The following is a 15831-nucleotide window of genomic DNA, read 5'->3' as shown; positions in this document are numbered from 1 at the left end:
TACTCTGGGTGTGGGAACCAGCTGTGGCAAATGCATGTGGGCCTCAAGAAACATCTGCCTGTGAAATGGAACGGATTTGCTTTGCAGTTAGGCCTAATAATTTTCTTTTCTGACTTTTTTTTTAATAAGAAAAGTTCGTCGTACTCCCTCTAATATTGTTTGTGGAGTTTTAATCAGTCATAGTTTTTTGGGTGCCTATTTTTGGCCATGTGATCTGTCATCTAATTTAATTTTTCATTCCTGCTACAGAGAAAAGCTTTCTTTAATTTCCAGTATTCATCTGCATTTATTTCTTATTTTAAAAGAAATATAATTTTTCATAGCATGTTTTTTTTTCTCTCTGGCTTCTGTAAAGCCACAGGCAAGAAAGTGTCAGTCTGAGAGGTAAAGAATTAGATTTAAAACGCCCTAAGCCAGAGCTGCCAGGTGAACCTTCATCCATAGCTGACTTTTGGGAGAGTGTGGTACAGAAAAAAATTAGAAGAGCCATCTTTATGATATGCAGCCAGTATTACAGTGAACATCACCTGCAGGAGACTTTCTAGGATATCTTTTCTTGCTTCCCTTCTCCCCCTGCAGGGTGTTGGCAACAGCTTCTTTCCCTGTGTTTTTTTCCCTTTTAGACTGTCTTTCTCAAGCCAACAATCTTTCTGGCTACCTTTTTTAGTTCTCAGGTCATTCTTATGCAATGATATTCTGGACCAATGTTAGTCTGGCCCATGCCAGATTGCACAAAGTGTCCTCTGTTGTGTTAACCTACTCTTTTTTGCTGCTGCTGAATACTATCTGAATTTTTCTCAGTGCGGACATTGCTTCTGATAATATGCTGCTTCTCTGAGCAAGCAGACTTCTCTGTCTGCTACTGCAATTTAACTCTCGTTTATCCAGTGGATTTTTTTCCAATGACAATACTATTTTTGTGATTCTTTCCTGGAGTTTTGTGTGTTTTCATTTCTGCCGTGTGCTCCTTTCTACCTTACTTTTTTCTTCTTGTCGCATAACCCTGTTATGGAGTCAGTGCTCAGCTGATTACTTCCTTTGAAATTAATAATCTTGCAATCTCTTTGAGTATTCTATTCCTTTTGGAGACTCACCTTCCATTGAATATCTTAAAATTTGGGCAATAAATGATAGAATTATCCACAACTTCTACCCCCATTTATCCTTAGAGACTAAGTTGCCCCTGAAACGGCTCATGTCGTCTTAACGTTTTCTGCTTTTAATTCCATCTCCACTTGAATTTGTTACCTGCAGTGTTTTTTTTTTTCCTCATTACTACAGCTTCCCGTTTTTTAATCCACGACTTCACTCTCAAAATTTTAGCATGTACCAAGTGCTTATGCATTTAGATGAAAATGTGATCTTGTCATTCCTTCCTCTGGCTTTCATTTGACTCTGGATTATGTGAGACATGAGCACAAGAGTTATGTTATAAATGGTCATTTTAAGGCATCCTTTGAAGTGTGCATCTCTTGTTGTTTAGGTCCTTCTACTCCCCTGTGAGAAGTTGGAGAGGGGTCTCTTAGCTAACCCAGAAATGTTAACTCTTGCTCAAGAAAATAAGTCTGTAATTAGGTGTCTCTTCCTCAGAACCCTGATTCTTAGGGTTCCGTAAAATGTATTAGAAAATCTGACAGGAGGGCAGCACAGAAAGGTAAAGGCACAGCTTGTTTACTGAAATTTGAGACATTTTCTCCTAGGCTACTTTATGTAAATTCTGATTCTGAGCTTCTGTTGGAGATGCACAGGGGGAAGGCAGGCATTGAGGGACTGGATGCACTAAGGATATTACAGAATAATTCAGTAACTACAAATAGTATTCTATATAATTTGTAAGGCAGTTTAAAAAGCGCTGTGAGAAAAGTGAGCTCTCGTGTTAGTAAGATTTCTTATGCTGGCATTAAGCCTAGTCCTTTGACACTGAGTTTTAGAAAGTGTCTAGAATACTCTGTACTTGGGAGACTCAGTCAGAATTTTTTTTATTTTGGTTCTTGGATATCACTTTAATTTATTTAAATCACAAGTGAAGTTTTTTTTTTTTTTTAATCACTGAAAGGATTTGTGGAGGCTGACTTTTTGATGGGTTTCTTAAAATACTAGCTGGACCTACTTCTTTCTATTGCATTACTTTACTAAAGATTACAGATTACCTTCACCTTCATGATTTGTATGCTATAAACAGGAGAGAGCATGAATATACACACTCTTCTCATACACTATTGAAATCTGGGGTTGCAGAGCAGCTTTCTGCAATTATATCTAAGATCTGCACAAGGGAGATAGGTTCCCAAAGCTCTGTTGAATGGGTTTCTCTTAATTTTCACATCTGGTTATTCAATAGTGGTTGCCATTTAGATATCTGTTAATTGAATTTTTGTTGCTAAAGAGTTAATATTTTGGAGAATTTGAGATTTGTTTTTATGATTTTACTTGAACTATCACCAAAAGCATGTAAAAGAAGCCTTTAGTTTTATTAGTTTTATGGTATCTTCACTTTGGAAGCCTCACTTCATGTTGTTGCAGTGGTGAAGCAGCAGTTACTGTAATGCATAATTGTCTTATTCCTTCTCTACATTTGGCAGAAAAATAAAAAGCACTCCATCAGACAGAAGATGTTGGGGGTGTATTCATGCTGGTGAGCTTTTGTGAGAAAGCACAGAGAAGTCAAGGCTGGGAGACAGCCACTGTGTTGTTATAGTTTGAAAATCTGCTAAATCTAATTAGCAAGGAGTTGTTGATTAAGTGTATAATCAGGGCTTTCTGATCCCTTTAAAGCCTATCTAATTAATCAACTAAGACTGAAAGGCAGGTGAAGTTATGACTAACTTTTCTCAGAATGAATCCACTTATTTTCTGAGGGAGAAGGGTTTTTCTTGGTGACAGAAGATATAGTAAGATAGCGGCGTTTCAGAAAAATCTGTAGCTGTTTTGTCTAGATAATCCCTTTACAGAGCACCTGGGTAATTAATTGACGGTGCAGTGATAAAGAGACTGAAGAGAGACTGCACTGTGTAGAGATAGATGGATTAATTAGTCCTAATTTGTTTTTTGGAGGAGACTCTCTTATTCTTGAGGGTCTCATCCTAACGGTATCTGTCATGAAAACTGAAGTAAGGTTTGGGAACTGCTCGTCAACAGCTTTGCTGACTAGCTAAATTATTTTAGTGTAGTACTGCATATTTCTTCTGCAGAATATTCTTACCATGATATCTTCATTGTTGATTGTAAATGACCAATTAATGCATTGTTGTTTTAAGGTGAAATGGTGTAATAACCATGGAAAGGGTGTGTGTTGAAACACCGAGCAAGGCAAGGATTAGTTTTTAATTAAAAATAAAACCCCCATACACTCTGTAATTTAAATAATCATGAAAGAATTTCTAGCCTTTCTAATAAGATTTATGGTCCTAAAAAGATGTTGAGAGATTAAATACTCACACAAGACAAATTTGCATTATTAGAACACAGTGTTATCATGTAATTAAGCATTGATTTTTAGGTTTCTGAGTTAGGTCTCTATTGGCATGAACTGCAGGCTTAACTAGTCAATACTCTTATTTCAGGCTTTTGGTGGCTTTGTGAAGATGTCAAGACAGTGGTTCATATTCAGATCTTGTTTTCAAGACTATCCTCAGAAATGATTTTTGTTGTTGAAAGATTCTGGAGAAGGTAGGGATGAGTTTTTTGCAGCAAATGGCCAAGAAGTGTTCGTGCGCGAGGCCTCAAGAATTTGAATTTGTAGTATCTTAATGCTAAGTAAGTTCTGTAGTGTCTTACATGTGTTAACATCTGTGCATGCATAGTGGGGAGGATTGGTTTTAGATTTATTAAGTAGAGAAGGTGCATGATATCTGCTGCATCTTTCTGACTCTTAACTTGTGGAACACAGTTACAAACAGGTACATTCAGCATTAGATACCTGTTAGACTTTGAGTCATCTGCCATGATAAAGAAAATGGGGCGAAGGCAGCTAGTCTGCAGGTTTCCAAACTGCAGTACGTGCTACGCAAACCATTCAAGATAGTGTGCAATTACAGCAGTGCTTGACTGCTTGTGTGACGGTCCTTACCCAAGCTTCAAGGTAACTGCCTCTGTATTCCCAATTAATTGCTCCCTACAGTCCAGCTTGCAGGGCTGCAGCCTGCCTGTGGCGAGCCTGCTGGGCACGGTAGCCTGAGGCAAGGGATTGAACGCTCCTGGATTGGCTGGCCATGTTTGCAGCAGAGGGGCACGAGGTGTCAGAGGGGACCACAAGGTGGAGGGAGAGGAGAGAGGTGGGAGTGCTGGAGGCCGTAGCGTGCTCTTTCTTGTTGCTGGACTAGGCTGGGCTTTCTTAGGCAGGCTTTACAACTGCTGGTCATAGGTTTGCTCAGCCCTTTTTGTGGCTGTAGGTAGAGCCTTATCCTGCTGTTGGCTGAAGGCACTCCCACACATCTGTACCTGCTCAATAGGCACATGTGGACCTCGGTTTTGATGTGCTGGGATGGACAGTATAGGAGATCCTGGCTCCACAGAGCCTATGGTTTGTGCTGAGCTCCAGACACCTGTGGCGGTGCCTCTGCCTCTATAAAGGTACAAGGTGGCTTCTCTCTTTTAAGGAAATATTCGTGTGTCTAGCTTCACCCTTTTTCCTCATCTGAACATTTATTTTTTTTCAGCTGTCCCCTTTGAAGATATTTTCTTTGCAAGGTCAGAGATGTAGTGTGCTGCCTAGAAGATCTTGATTTATGTGCTGCACTGGACCAACCTGAAATAAAGAGGGACTGTTGTTTAATCACAGATCAGTTATTTTGTTTTACAGATAAACAGTTCAGTTCTTCACTCTGATGCTATAAACTCAGCCGCCACAACTCTCCTGCTTTAACTTATTGTTGCAATGTTTTTAGTCAATTAAGGTGTTATTTATATCTATTGCATGTATTCGGCAGCACTTTGTATAGCTCTAGCATACCGTTACTCTTTTTTTTTTTTTTGTGGGTTTTGTATGCATCAGGAAGAGGAGAAGGGAGAAGATCAGATATTACCTGTGTAACTTTCTGTATCTCCTGCCTCAGTCAGTCACTTGCAGCAAGAAACCCCCACCAGTCCTGGGGTCTCCAGAGCCACTTGGGATGCTGAGGAAGTTTTAAGGAAGGTGAAGTGAGACTGTGAAGTGCAATGTGTAGGTGAAGTGATGGGACTCATTCGGATTTCATTCTGAGTGTTGAGAAGGTGCAGTAGGAAAGTAGGGAAAAAGGGGATAACAGACAGGCTTTCTTGCTCGTTTACAATCCAGCGTGGATTTGAGAGCTGCTGTTACTGCTAACGGTTTCAGTTATACTCACCAAGTGAAGTTACAAAATCCTAAACTAGTTACATCTGAGCTTTTGTCACTTGCAAGCAAGGTCATCACGTTTTCATGCCCACCTGGCAGAATGAGTTCCATTCGCATGATAAACGTCATCCACAGATAATGTAATATCTGAGCTCTAATAAATTCTAGAACTTGTACTTCAGCAGTGTTTATTTTAAAAAGGCGTTTTGGCCACCTGTCAGCATAGCATGGCTGTTGCTTAATTTAACAAGAGTTAATTAAGCTAATGCCATATTGATGAGCGTGTTAGAAAAACAATACACGTTGTGGAAAGTTCATGACTGGATTGTACATCAACTTTGTTTTTCTGTTGTTCATTAAAACAAATGTTTGGCCCCTGATAACCTTATTTCTGTTACCATTTTCTTTGTATTTTTCTTTTTTTCTTTAATGTCTTCTGTCTTGTGCTTAATAGTTGTGTGTGTGGTGTGGATGGTTTGTTGAAAGCCTTTGATGTCAATAGCATTTCTTGCTGGTTTCACTAAGTAATGACGGTAGGCCAAAATGCATGTGTGGCTGACCATGACCGTTGCTTTTCATGTGTCTATATGTCTTGCCATCCATGTTTTGCAAACAAAGTATAGTTCTGTTTTAAAATGTCTATTTTTTCTATTTATATGAACTCCTGATCTACACCATGGTAAAACCGTGCATGTGTTTGGATTGTATTGTAAGGCCTTTGACTCTGCTTTTGGAAAGTTTTGTTTTGTGTTGGTTCGGTCACCTGGTAGATGGATGTTATCAAAACTTTGGATAGCAGGTCAAGGTAGCAGATTTGGTGAGGGAACTTACTAGAGCCCCAAAGGCATAATTTTTTGTCATGGAAGGACTGAATACCAAACCAGTTTAAAAGCATCATTAAACAGTTTATTGAAGCATGACACATAACAGATTTTGAGATGTTGGTATCGATGTTCCTACTATGAACAAATGGATTTGATAACAAATAAAGTAATTATTTTAAACAATAAAAGTAGTTTTTACTCTAAAAAATAAACATATTTATCAAACCATTTACATATATTCATATGTTATCGCACAAAGAAAGGAACAGAAAATAACAGACAAAAGAAGGATAAGTAGCTACTCTCAAAAGGGAAAAGCAATACAGAGTGAGGAAGCCATCCCTTCCGTGGTTTAGACACTCGCACACCTTTAACAAAGAAGCTTTGCTGCTCTAGACTGGACAGTAATCATCCAGTAGGTGCACTGAACGCTCACGCAACCATGTGGAGAGAGATTTAAATCCCAGTGGGAATTCCTAAGGGGGCGTCCCAATCCGAGGGGAGTTCCGTCACTTCAGCAGACCGGCTGCATCCCATTAGGCGATCTCGAGGTTCAGAAGCCCGCAGTGGTTATTTATAGCTGTGATCGAATTGAGGCTGGTCATGCTACTATGTGGTGGCTCTGGCAGGTTCAGGATGATTCCAGCATGTTCTCGAATGTTCTTTGATGGACAGGTGCCACTTGCTGCGCTCGTGGGATTTGATGGCTAGCTGTTTCCTCCAGTCATGGTCCAGTCGCTAGGCAGAAAACTGTTGGCCAACAGGTATACCCAGGAGGGCTTAGCCGTAGGTCAGCCCAAGAGACCTCAGGTATAGCCACTGAATTCTATGGGTGCCACCACAGCTTGGCTTATTATTTGTGTTGATTGCAACATGTTGAGAGCAAGTGCTAGGAAACAGCATGAGGCCAAGGTATTTGTCAGGGAGATTAATGTAATCTTCTGCAGTTCTGGCTGCCCTCGCTCAGTGTAACTGTAAATGAGAACCAGGTTGTACAGCACTGCGTGGTGCTAGTCACCGCACTCCATGAAGTGTCAGAATCATGCCTGCTAATAGGACAAGGTCAGAGCTAAGGAGCTGTGTCCTTACGTGACACTGGAAGTCACACAGAGATGGGAACAAAATCCAGATTGCTGATGACACATTTAATGTTTTAGGCATCCTCCTTCCATCATGGGTTTCAGAAGCATAGTGGTAGGAGCTTTAAAAATACGTAAAAGAGAAGAAGGTATTTGTCCCTCCCTAGTAAACGTCATTAGTGTCTTGTCAGGATGCTGAATATAATTCAGACCTCAGAAGTCTAGGAATGGTGTAGCAAAGACTGGCACAGATGTTAATATAATCTTTATTCTGCCTAAAGAGCTGATTATACATGTTGGAACAGTTCAGTAACAGGAACACTATAAAAAACAGATAGGAAAAAATGAGAAAATATGTTTTGGTTAGCATTGCATTTTCAGCCTTCATTGTACACTCTTCCGCTTCAGGTAGTTGGAAGGTAAAGAAGGTGCTGTAGCACAGGAAAGCATAGCTATTGACTCACAAGAAATGCATTCTTTGAGGAAGCAAGTGTACCTGTTTAAGTATGGGATTTATTAGTTTGTATTGTTAATGGCAATTAAGGTTTTCTTGTCACGTGCATTGTGATGTGACAGTCAGTAGTTTGTAGGCATGATAACATGTCACAGGGTATTTGAAGGAATCTTCTGATCAAAGGTAGAGGGCTTTTAACATTCAGTGAATCTGAGAATACTTTAAAAAGTACAGCAGGAACGTTTGCTTTAGATGACTAACCCAAAATTGGATGCAGCCCATAGTGGCTGTGCTTTCCTCCTGGGAGTGTTGTAGTGTTTGTAACATGGAATTACAGTGTTCTGAAAGGTTACTGCTGCATTTCTGTGCTTACATGTACCTTATTTCCAATTTAAGATGTGAGCATTCAGGTAGACTTCACGTTTCTCAAGGGTGGTTCCCTGTAAGGTCTTCAGATCGTTAGCTCTTGAGTCATGTTTGATAAATAATTTTTCGGGTGACTAGGAGCCTAGTGGTACGACCTTCCCCTAGGATATAGGAGACCTAGATTTTAATTCTCTTGACTTGGAAGACAGGAACAGGCATACTGAATCAAATCGGAAGTTTATTTAGTATTCATCTAGTCTTCTGTCTCTGGCAAGGCCACTACTAGCTGCATAAGGTACAAATAAACAGCTTAAGAATAGAATGGTGCTTATGTCTTTTCAGCTTCTTGAAGCCTGCTTCTTTGCGTTTAGTAATGCTTGATGTACTTTTCTTACGTAAATTCAGATTAGATCTGCCATGTCTCAGAAGGTAGACTCAATTCCTTTCATAAAATAGGAAGGGAAATATTTATACAAGGCTGCACCTGGTGATGTTCTGCATGACTGTACAAGGCTGTAGCTGGTGATGTTCTGAGTGACTGGTCCCAGGCTAGCTTAGCAGTGGTGTACGCCCCTTGGGACCTGCAAAGTCTGAGCTCAGTTCTCCACTGCTTGCTTGGGCATAGGGACTGAGTGCTGTAACTAATGGAACAGTTTGGTAGGTGGCTTCTGTAAGAAATGGCATAACTTCAGGACAGGATTGATAATTGAAAAGTCTGGAAAAAAAAACAGAGAGATGCTTCTTGAGCCTGAAGACAGTCAAAGACTACCTTTACACTTCTGGTGACTACTATCTTACTGGTTTCTGAGGAGCTGACTCAAAGGTGCATTATCGGGAGAGGGGAATCCTGATAAGATTCTGAAAATTGCAGCCTTGCTGTGTCTCCATGGATTCAGCTGTCCACTATTTATTTTCTTGTAATGATTTTTGGTCCAGTTTTTTCAGGAGGAGGTGAAAGTTGAGCAGGATACCATCTCCTTTCCCACATACTAAAGTCTTTCAACCTTTTTCTTGTTGACTCTGGTTTGGCTGTGCTTCTAATGTAAAATCTGACTCTGCGTGTGAACTTCAGAGTGCATTGACAGAGCTTCCTAGATGAGTCTGTACACTGCCTGCAGGATGTTCTCTGTCTGTCCTTAAGGCCTGAATCTAAATGCCTGGGACAATCTCAGATTCAAAAAGCACAAGTGTTACTGACCTATTGTGGCTGTGTTGAGACTACCTACAAATTGTCTAGCATCAAGAAAGCTGTAGTTTGCTGCACATTAACACTTTTTTTAATGTTTCATATTCCTCAGCACAGCTAGAATTAAACCCTTAATCATGTTTTCATTATTGCTTTCCCAGTGGCACACTGGGTGCTATGTAATAGCTGAGATAAATCCAGAGTGAACGACATCAGTTTGGGGGGGGATTAGAGCCGTAACTGACTTTCAGCAGAATCCAAGGAATTTTAAAGAACCATATGATTGTGTAAATGGGTGATTCTGTAGGAGTGGGAGGGGAGTTGTATCACAGGAATTTCTTCAAATAAACGCAGATTTGGATCATGAGCCTATCCTTTTTTCCTGTAAGGTGCAGCAAATTGCAAAGCTAAGCCAACAAAGGAATTTTGGAATACTTGCAAAGTATTCCTTTTGAAGAGGACAGACCTGAATTTCCTGGGAGTTACTGGGTTTGGGGAGCACTTGCTAATGTTAGTTAAAAGTCTTCCCTCCCCTGCAGTACTCTATTAATCTTCCTTTTGTCGCACAACCTTCCTCCACTGATCTCTACAAAATAGCTTTCGTGTAATCTGGCATGTCAGCTGTTGCCTTTGTATATCGTGTTGGGTCTGGGATAAAGTGTAAGCTCTTCAGCATTGGTGCTTTGTAATATGTCATGAATGCTGGTAGTGCTCTGCTTAAGAAAAAACACCCAAACAAACTGATATTAAGCAGATATGGGAACTGTGAGTGCCTAGGAGTAGTTGCATTTTGAAAGGTTTTCTTTCTGTTTCTCCTTTCAAACATGTTCACATCAGTATTTTCATTATGGAAAACTGCATTGTTAGGGAACAGGCTTGTGTATAGATTTTTAGTATTACATGATTTACCTTCAGAAAGCTAATTAGCGCTTGGGTGGAAGTTAATTCCTACTTCGCAAGTATAATTTACATTTCTCGTCTTAGAAGTTGCAGCAAGCCACCATGCTGCAGAAGAACCTCTTAAGAAAGAACAAGTACTTATCTTCTTCTGTACATCTTTTCAATATATTTTTAATTCTAGAGGCTTTTTCTGCTAAGCTAATATGTGTCACTGTGAACACTATGCAGAGAGAACGCAATCCACTGCTGCAGAGCTCCTCCAGGGAGATAGTTTAATCAACCTAAGGGTGAGCTCTAAAATAAGGGAGGTGACAGACTGTAGAAATGAAGCAAAGATGTGACATATTTGAAAATAAGTATGTGATTCTACCTTCTGGAGAGGAGCAATTCTATTGCACACTGTAAGGCATAAATAGAAAGCAATTCTATTATACACTGTAAGGCATAAATAATAGAACATCCATCTTTACTTCCCTTACTGTAGTGAATAGTTAGAAAATCAAACTCAGACTCTCTAAAACAGGGAACAAACAAAAATGAAACTAGGCTGTAATCAAGCAGATGGATGCTGACAGATCTTCTCCAGTGCAGATCACTACTAAGCCCATGATCCATCCTCTCAGAATACCAATGTTGTGCTTTAGTTTGCTTGGCTTTTTTAGCCAAAACCCTGTTGTTTTAGGCATGAATTAGCAAGATAGTGTTGACCCTATGAACAAGTGTAATGTGCCCTCCATCTTTGCAATTCATCCTCTTTTCAAACAGTTTTTAGAGCCAACTTCTGATTACTGATATCAGTGTGGGCACTGAGCATATTTTTTGCTACTTATCTCATTTTGAGAAGGGCCAAGAGCTGCAGCTTAAGTCACTGGCTGATGTAAAAACTAAGCTGTTCCAGGTGCATGTTGTTTAGAAGGCTCTGGCTGTAATCAGCATGCTGTCAAGTTGTAGTATCCCTTTGAAACAGAGAGAAGGAGCAAACAGAAAAGGGAATGCTGGAGAGCTGAGCACTGAAGTTGATGCACAAATTGACCTCTGAATGTTTGTTTTCCATTGACAGGCTGATGACTCCTGGAAGTGAAATACGATTCGTCCATAAGCAGATGGGTCTAGTCCCAGGCTGGGGAGGAGCTACCAGGCTAGTGCAGATTGTTGGAAGTGGGGCTGCTCTCCAGCTACTGAGCGGTGCTGTCAAGGTGGACCCTGAAAGAGCACTGCGCCTGGGGCTTTCAGAGAAGACTTTGGTGTCTTCAGATGAAACTGGATCATTAGAAGAAGCTCGAGCCTGGCTGAATCTGTACACAGAAGGTCCAGCCAGTGTGATTCAGGCTGTGAAAAAGGTGGCTACAGCAGGGAAAGAACTACCACTAGAAACTGCCTTAAGGACAGAGAAGGATGTTTTTGGAACTTTATGGGGTGGGCCTGCCAATTTGCAGGCATTGGTTCGGAGACCAAAACATAAATGATGGTCAATGTATAAGAAATGTTACTGATTACAAAGCTTTCACTGAAACAGACATTAAATTGAATCATTTAAGAGCTTGTTCATTTAAACTGGCAGTAACATTCCTGTGTTTCACATCAGGCAGACATATTTGGTGTGCAACTACAAAGAAATCCTCAGCAGATTCTTTAGAGTTCTAATCAGTCAATGAATGGAATTAGTGAAATTAGTATGTAAAGGTAAATACTGTGCTGAGAATGGAACTATAATTCTTTTGGAATGAAGCCAAAGATTATTTTCTTTGGAGTTAATTTTGTTTTTCTAAGTGGTATGGAAATGAATTGCTTGAGAGATGAGTTTTATTTGCAGAACAGGTGCATCTAAAGCTGCAAAATATGAGTTCCCCAAACCTGTGGCCAGTATCTTAAAGCAGCTTTGGGAAAATAACTGATGAGAGGATTTTTCATTTTTTAATCTTCAGTTCTTGGCATAATTGATGATAAAGTAACCAAGGACTTTGATTTTATTGGTGATTTTTATAGAAGCAGCTCTAATATACTGAGGCACTTCTAGCTGTTGTTCACTGATTTGGATCCAGATCCTTAAATGCATTTAGGTGTCTACTTGCTGCTTGAGGAGCCAGATGCCGTCTAACCCTATAGGCATCTGCATGTTCCTGTAATCTGGATCTGTGCTGCTGGGTGCATGCAAAGTTGCTGACCTGATTTCTTTACTCAGGATCTTGCTGAAATCTTGGAAGGCTGTCATGTGTAATTCCAAAAAGAATGGATTTCCTTGACTGGAGAGTGATTACTTCAGCTTCCTTGAAAGACTCCTGCATGGATCTGTCTAGTTAGGTCCTACTTCAGAATATTTTTGCTGGTAGGGCATATTTCGGCTGTGAAAGACCAAAGGATTTGGAACACAGTCTCCACTTCATGCCAGTGACTATGCAACTAATGAGGTAACTCAGCTGGAGAGGGTTTTCCCTTTAGAAATTGGAAGCGGACACTGAGCCCGTGCTTAGGCAGATAATGCTCGATTTAAAGCAAAACATCTCTGAGAGCAGAAACATGCAGACATACCCGTGACGGAGTTTCCTGTGCTGTTAATTAGAACACACTTGTCTCTAAATCAGGCAGGTTTGAGATCTCAGCCGAGGACTCACGTAACCCAGGGGTGTGTTATCTAGGAAACTCTGGGCTATTTGGCATTGACATGCGTTCTCACTCTGACCAGACATAACTAACTGTAGGTAAGGGTACATGATACAAGATTCCTTAGCGATTCCTTGAATGGAAATCCTTATTATGGCTTCTACAGTGCAGCAGGATTCCTCAGTTTTAGACAATGCGGTAACTATGCATATATTTGACGATCTTGGGCCAGATTAACAAAGGGAATTAGGTTCTGCCTTGTCTGTTAGATTCTCTAGCTTCAAAGCAGATGCTGTGCTCTGCTGGGAGTATTTCATTATATGGCTTTCAGGATGGGGAGTGTGTATAGCCAGAAGCAACCGAAAGAATACTGAAGAGAGGGATGTGTTTTGAGCTGGCACTTTACTGAGGATAAGGAACTTGCTCTGTCCTGTTGCTCCTTCCTTTCTGCCTTCACACTTGAACCTGTTGCTTCCCCAAAATAAAGGTCAATTTTTATTTTCAATTTAAAGGAGAGAGAAATGGGAAAATGGGGAGATAGTACTGATCTGTTTTGTGTCCTCTCACTCTTTTTATCCAATAGCTCAGTTGCTGGGAAACTTGACTGAGTTCCCTCTGCTGCTGGATGATTCTTTCCTGTAAGCCAGTGGGGTTTCAATCACTAGACTTCTGAAGTAAGGATACTGTAATACAGTAAAGCATACCTGACTGTTTAGTATTGAAACTGTTCCACTTTCCATGAAGTTCTTAAAAGATTCATGGGGGATTCTGGACTGCCAGTGCTGTTAAACCTTCATAGCAGGCTCCAGTCTGTATTCGTCCAGAAGCAATAAGCACATCACATTGTCATTAGCTCCCAAAATCGTGCTTTTAAATTGCAAAGTTTGGCCTTTGGAATAAATTTGCCATTACTAATATTTTGATTGCATTTCTTAAATGGCTGTGAAAATTGCCTAGAACCTGACTGAGACCCTTGAATCATTTTGATTTTTCAGGTGTCAGGTTGTAAATGACCTATTAGTGACATTCTGTGCACTAGATGATGTAAATTTGAAAGGAATGAAATTGTAGCAGGAAAATGGAATGTTTTACCTACACTTTTTGAACTAGACCTGTGCTTGACAGTAAGTGAAATGCAATATGTAAATCTATTCGGGACCTCTTTCCATTTTGGTTTATAGACAAATGAGCTTATTTCTCATTTCAGCAAATGCCATTGTCTCTTGTATCAAAGGCCAATATTTGGTTCTAAGAGGAGCACAAATAATTTAACTAGTGTTAGGAATGAGTAGGGTACTTTCAGAAAACTTTAAAGGAACTCATTTCATCTTTGGGTCTGTTGGAATCACAGATGTACCAAACATAGCTTATACTATATTCTGAAGACAATTATATTTAGTTGTTTTGATCAAGGATTTTTTGAGCAGCTTAATGTGGTGGTGTGTTCACATATGCATAATATGATTTTCTGTTGCTGTTTTAAAAGCAAGTACAGCCTTTTGTATGAAAACCAGCCCAACTAAATTTACTGTGAGTGCTAACAGATGAAGGCTCTAGACTGAGTCACATGAAATGGAATTCTTTTTTTTCCTGTTGCAAACCTAAATTCTTTATTATTTCACAGAACAGTCGCTTATCATCTTAAAGCGACAAACACCTATAACCTGTAGCTGATAGGTATTTGTATTTTCTTTACAGTTATTAAAGACTATAAGACTCACCTCAGGGTTTTTTTTTTCCCCCTTTATAAATGACCTAAAAACAGACAAACAATAACAAAATGCACAAAAGAAATCAGAAACCTGTGTTCAAAATTGGTATTCTCAGCCTCCTCCTGACTGGCTTCATATGTCCTAGGGACTAGTTTGGCAACTCCCTCCTCAGCAAACCAAGCTTAATATTACACGGTGAAATGCCTACCTTGTTCCCTTGCTTCTGTGTATTGGGACAGCCTGAATGCTTAATAGGGCTGTATCTGCTGGGCCAAATGTTTAAAGGTTGGATACTGTCACGCCAGAGATCACTTTTAGCAATATGGACACTTTAGCATACTTGCTGTTACCTATCCTTTGACAGAAGCATAGTTAGTTACCAAACGGGCAACTTACTTAAGCTGGATATTCTTACTGAACACTGGGTTTGTAATGTGATTGTTTACCATAAGGTAGGGGTCCTATGCTTGTGGCTATCTGTTCTGAAACTGAAGAGATGTGGTACAGATTTCTACTAGTTTAATCTTTTCCCCTTTCCATTCTGCTCTAGCGTGCACATAAGGCAGTGTGGCTGTAGCTTAGTGAAAATTGACAGGAGAGAAGTCTCCTCCTGAAGGTAATGGTTGAAATATAAGATGGGAATTAATGGTTACTTTTTCTTCCTAGCTTGATCTGGGGAGTGCATCAGCCACTCTGATGATTAGCTATTAAGCTCTTACCAGCCTTACTTTTAACTAATTTTAGTAATTCACAGCTGCAGTCAGCCAGCAGGAGCCAAAGGAGCATCATGGGTGTTTGGTTAAAAAGAGGCCTGCCTCTCTATTTAGGTCAAGAACCCCTAAGGATAATCAGTGATAAAATTATCTGTAGACTGTCTGGGCTGAAAGTCCTGAAAAGATCTGTGCGGCAAGTCATGTTCTTGTATTTTCCATCTTGCTTTTAACAATACATGCTTTCACATTAAGAGAAATGCATGTAAATATAGGAAGTGTTCTTACTGAATATTTTTCACAGCAAATTCTGATTTTGATTAGAGCCAATGCATGCTAACTCAAAACAGAGAAAGAAATGAGAAAGCTAACAGCAAAGAAAAAAAACATTCCCACTCCTCGCTTTCCTTTTCAAAATCCATGTTACTGACTTATTACAGAATTGGAACGCGATAGTAAAAATCTGTGATGAAGAAAACCCATTCCTAGCTGAGAAAGACAGACATTTCCTTAGTCCATCCTACTCTCTGCTGCAATTTCCCTTCTATCATCTACTTTATTTTCCACTCTATTTTCACTAGTTTTCCTTCTATCTCATCTGTGGGCAAAGGAACCAGAAACTCAAGAACTTGCACAGTTTTGCCCAAGAACAGGCAGGTCGGTCATCATCACAGTAAGAACAAGT

The 15831-nt window shown here is 39.9% G+C and overlaps 1 protein-coding gene across 3 annotated transcripts in view; it reads left to right on the top strand.

The window, feature by feature from the left end:
• The window catches only part of ECHDC1 (ethylmalonyl-CoA decarboxylase 1), a 44854-nt gene extending 33192 nt beyond the window's left edge, over positions 1-11662 (top strand). For all 3 annotated transcript variants that reach the window (XM_068938224.1, XM_009682866.2, XM_068938225.1), the window contains one exon: positions 11184-11662. In XM_068938224.1, coding sequence (XP_068794325.1) covers positions 11184-11589 — 406 coding nt within the window. In that variant the 3' untranslated portion in view covers positions 11590-11662. The remainder of the gene's footprint in view (positions 1-11183) is intronic.
• Positions 11663-15831: the final 4169 nt, after the last annotated feature.

Source organism: Struthio camelus, chromosome 3, assembly GCF_040807025.1.
Source record: "Struthio camelus isolate bStrCam1 chromosome 3, bStrCam1.hap1, whole genome shotgun sequence".
Classification (NCBI taxonomy): Eukaryota; Metazoa; Chordata; class Aves; order Struthioniformes; family Struthionidae; genus Struthio; species Struthio camelus.
This window is presented reverse-complemented; position numbering and strand designations above follow the sequence as displayed.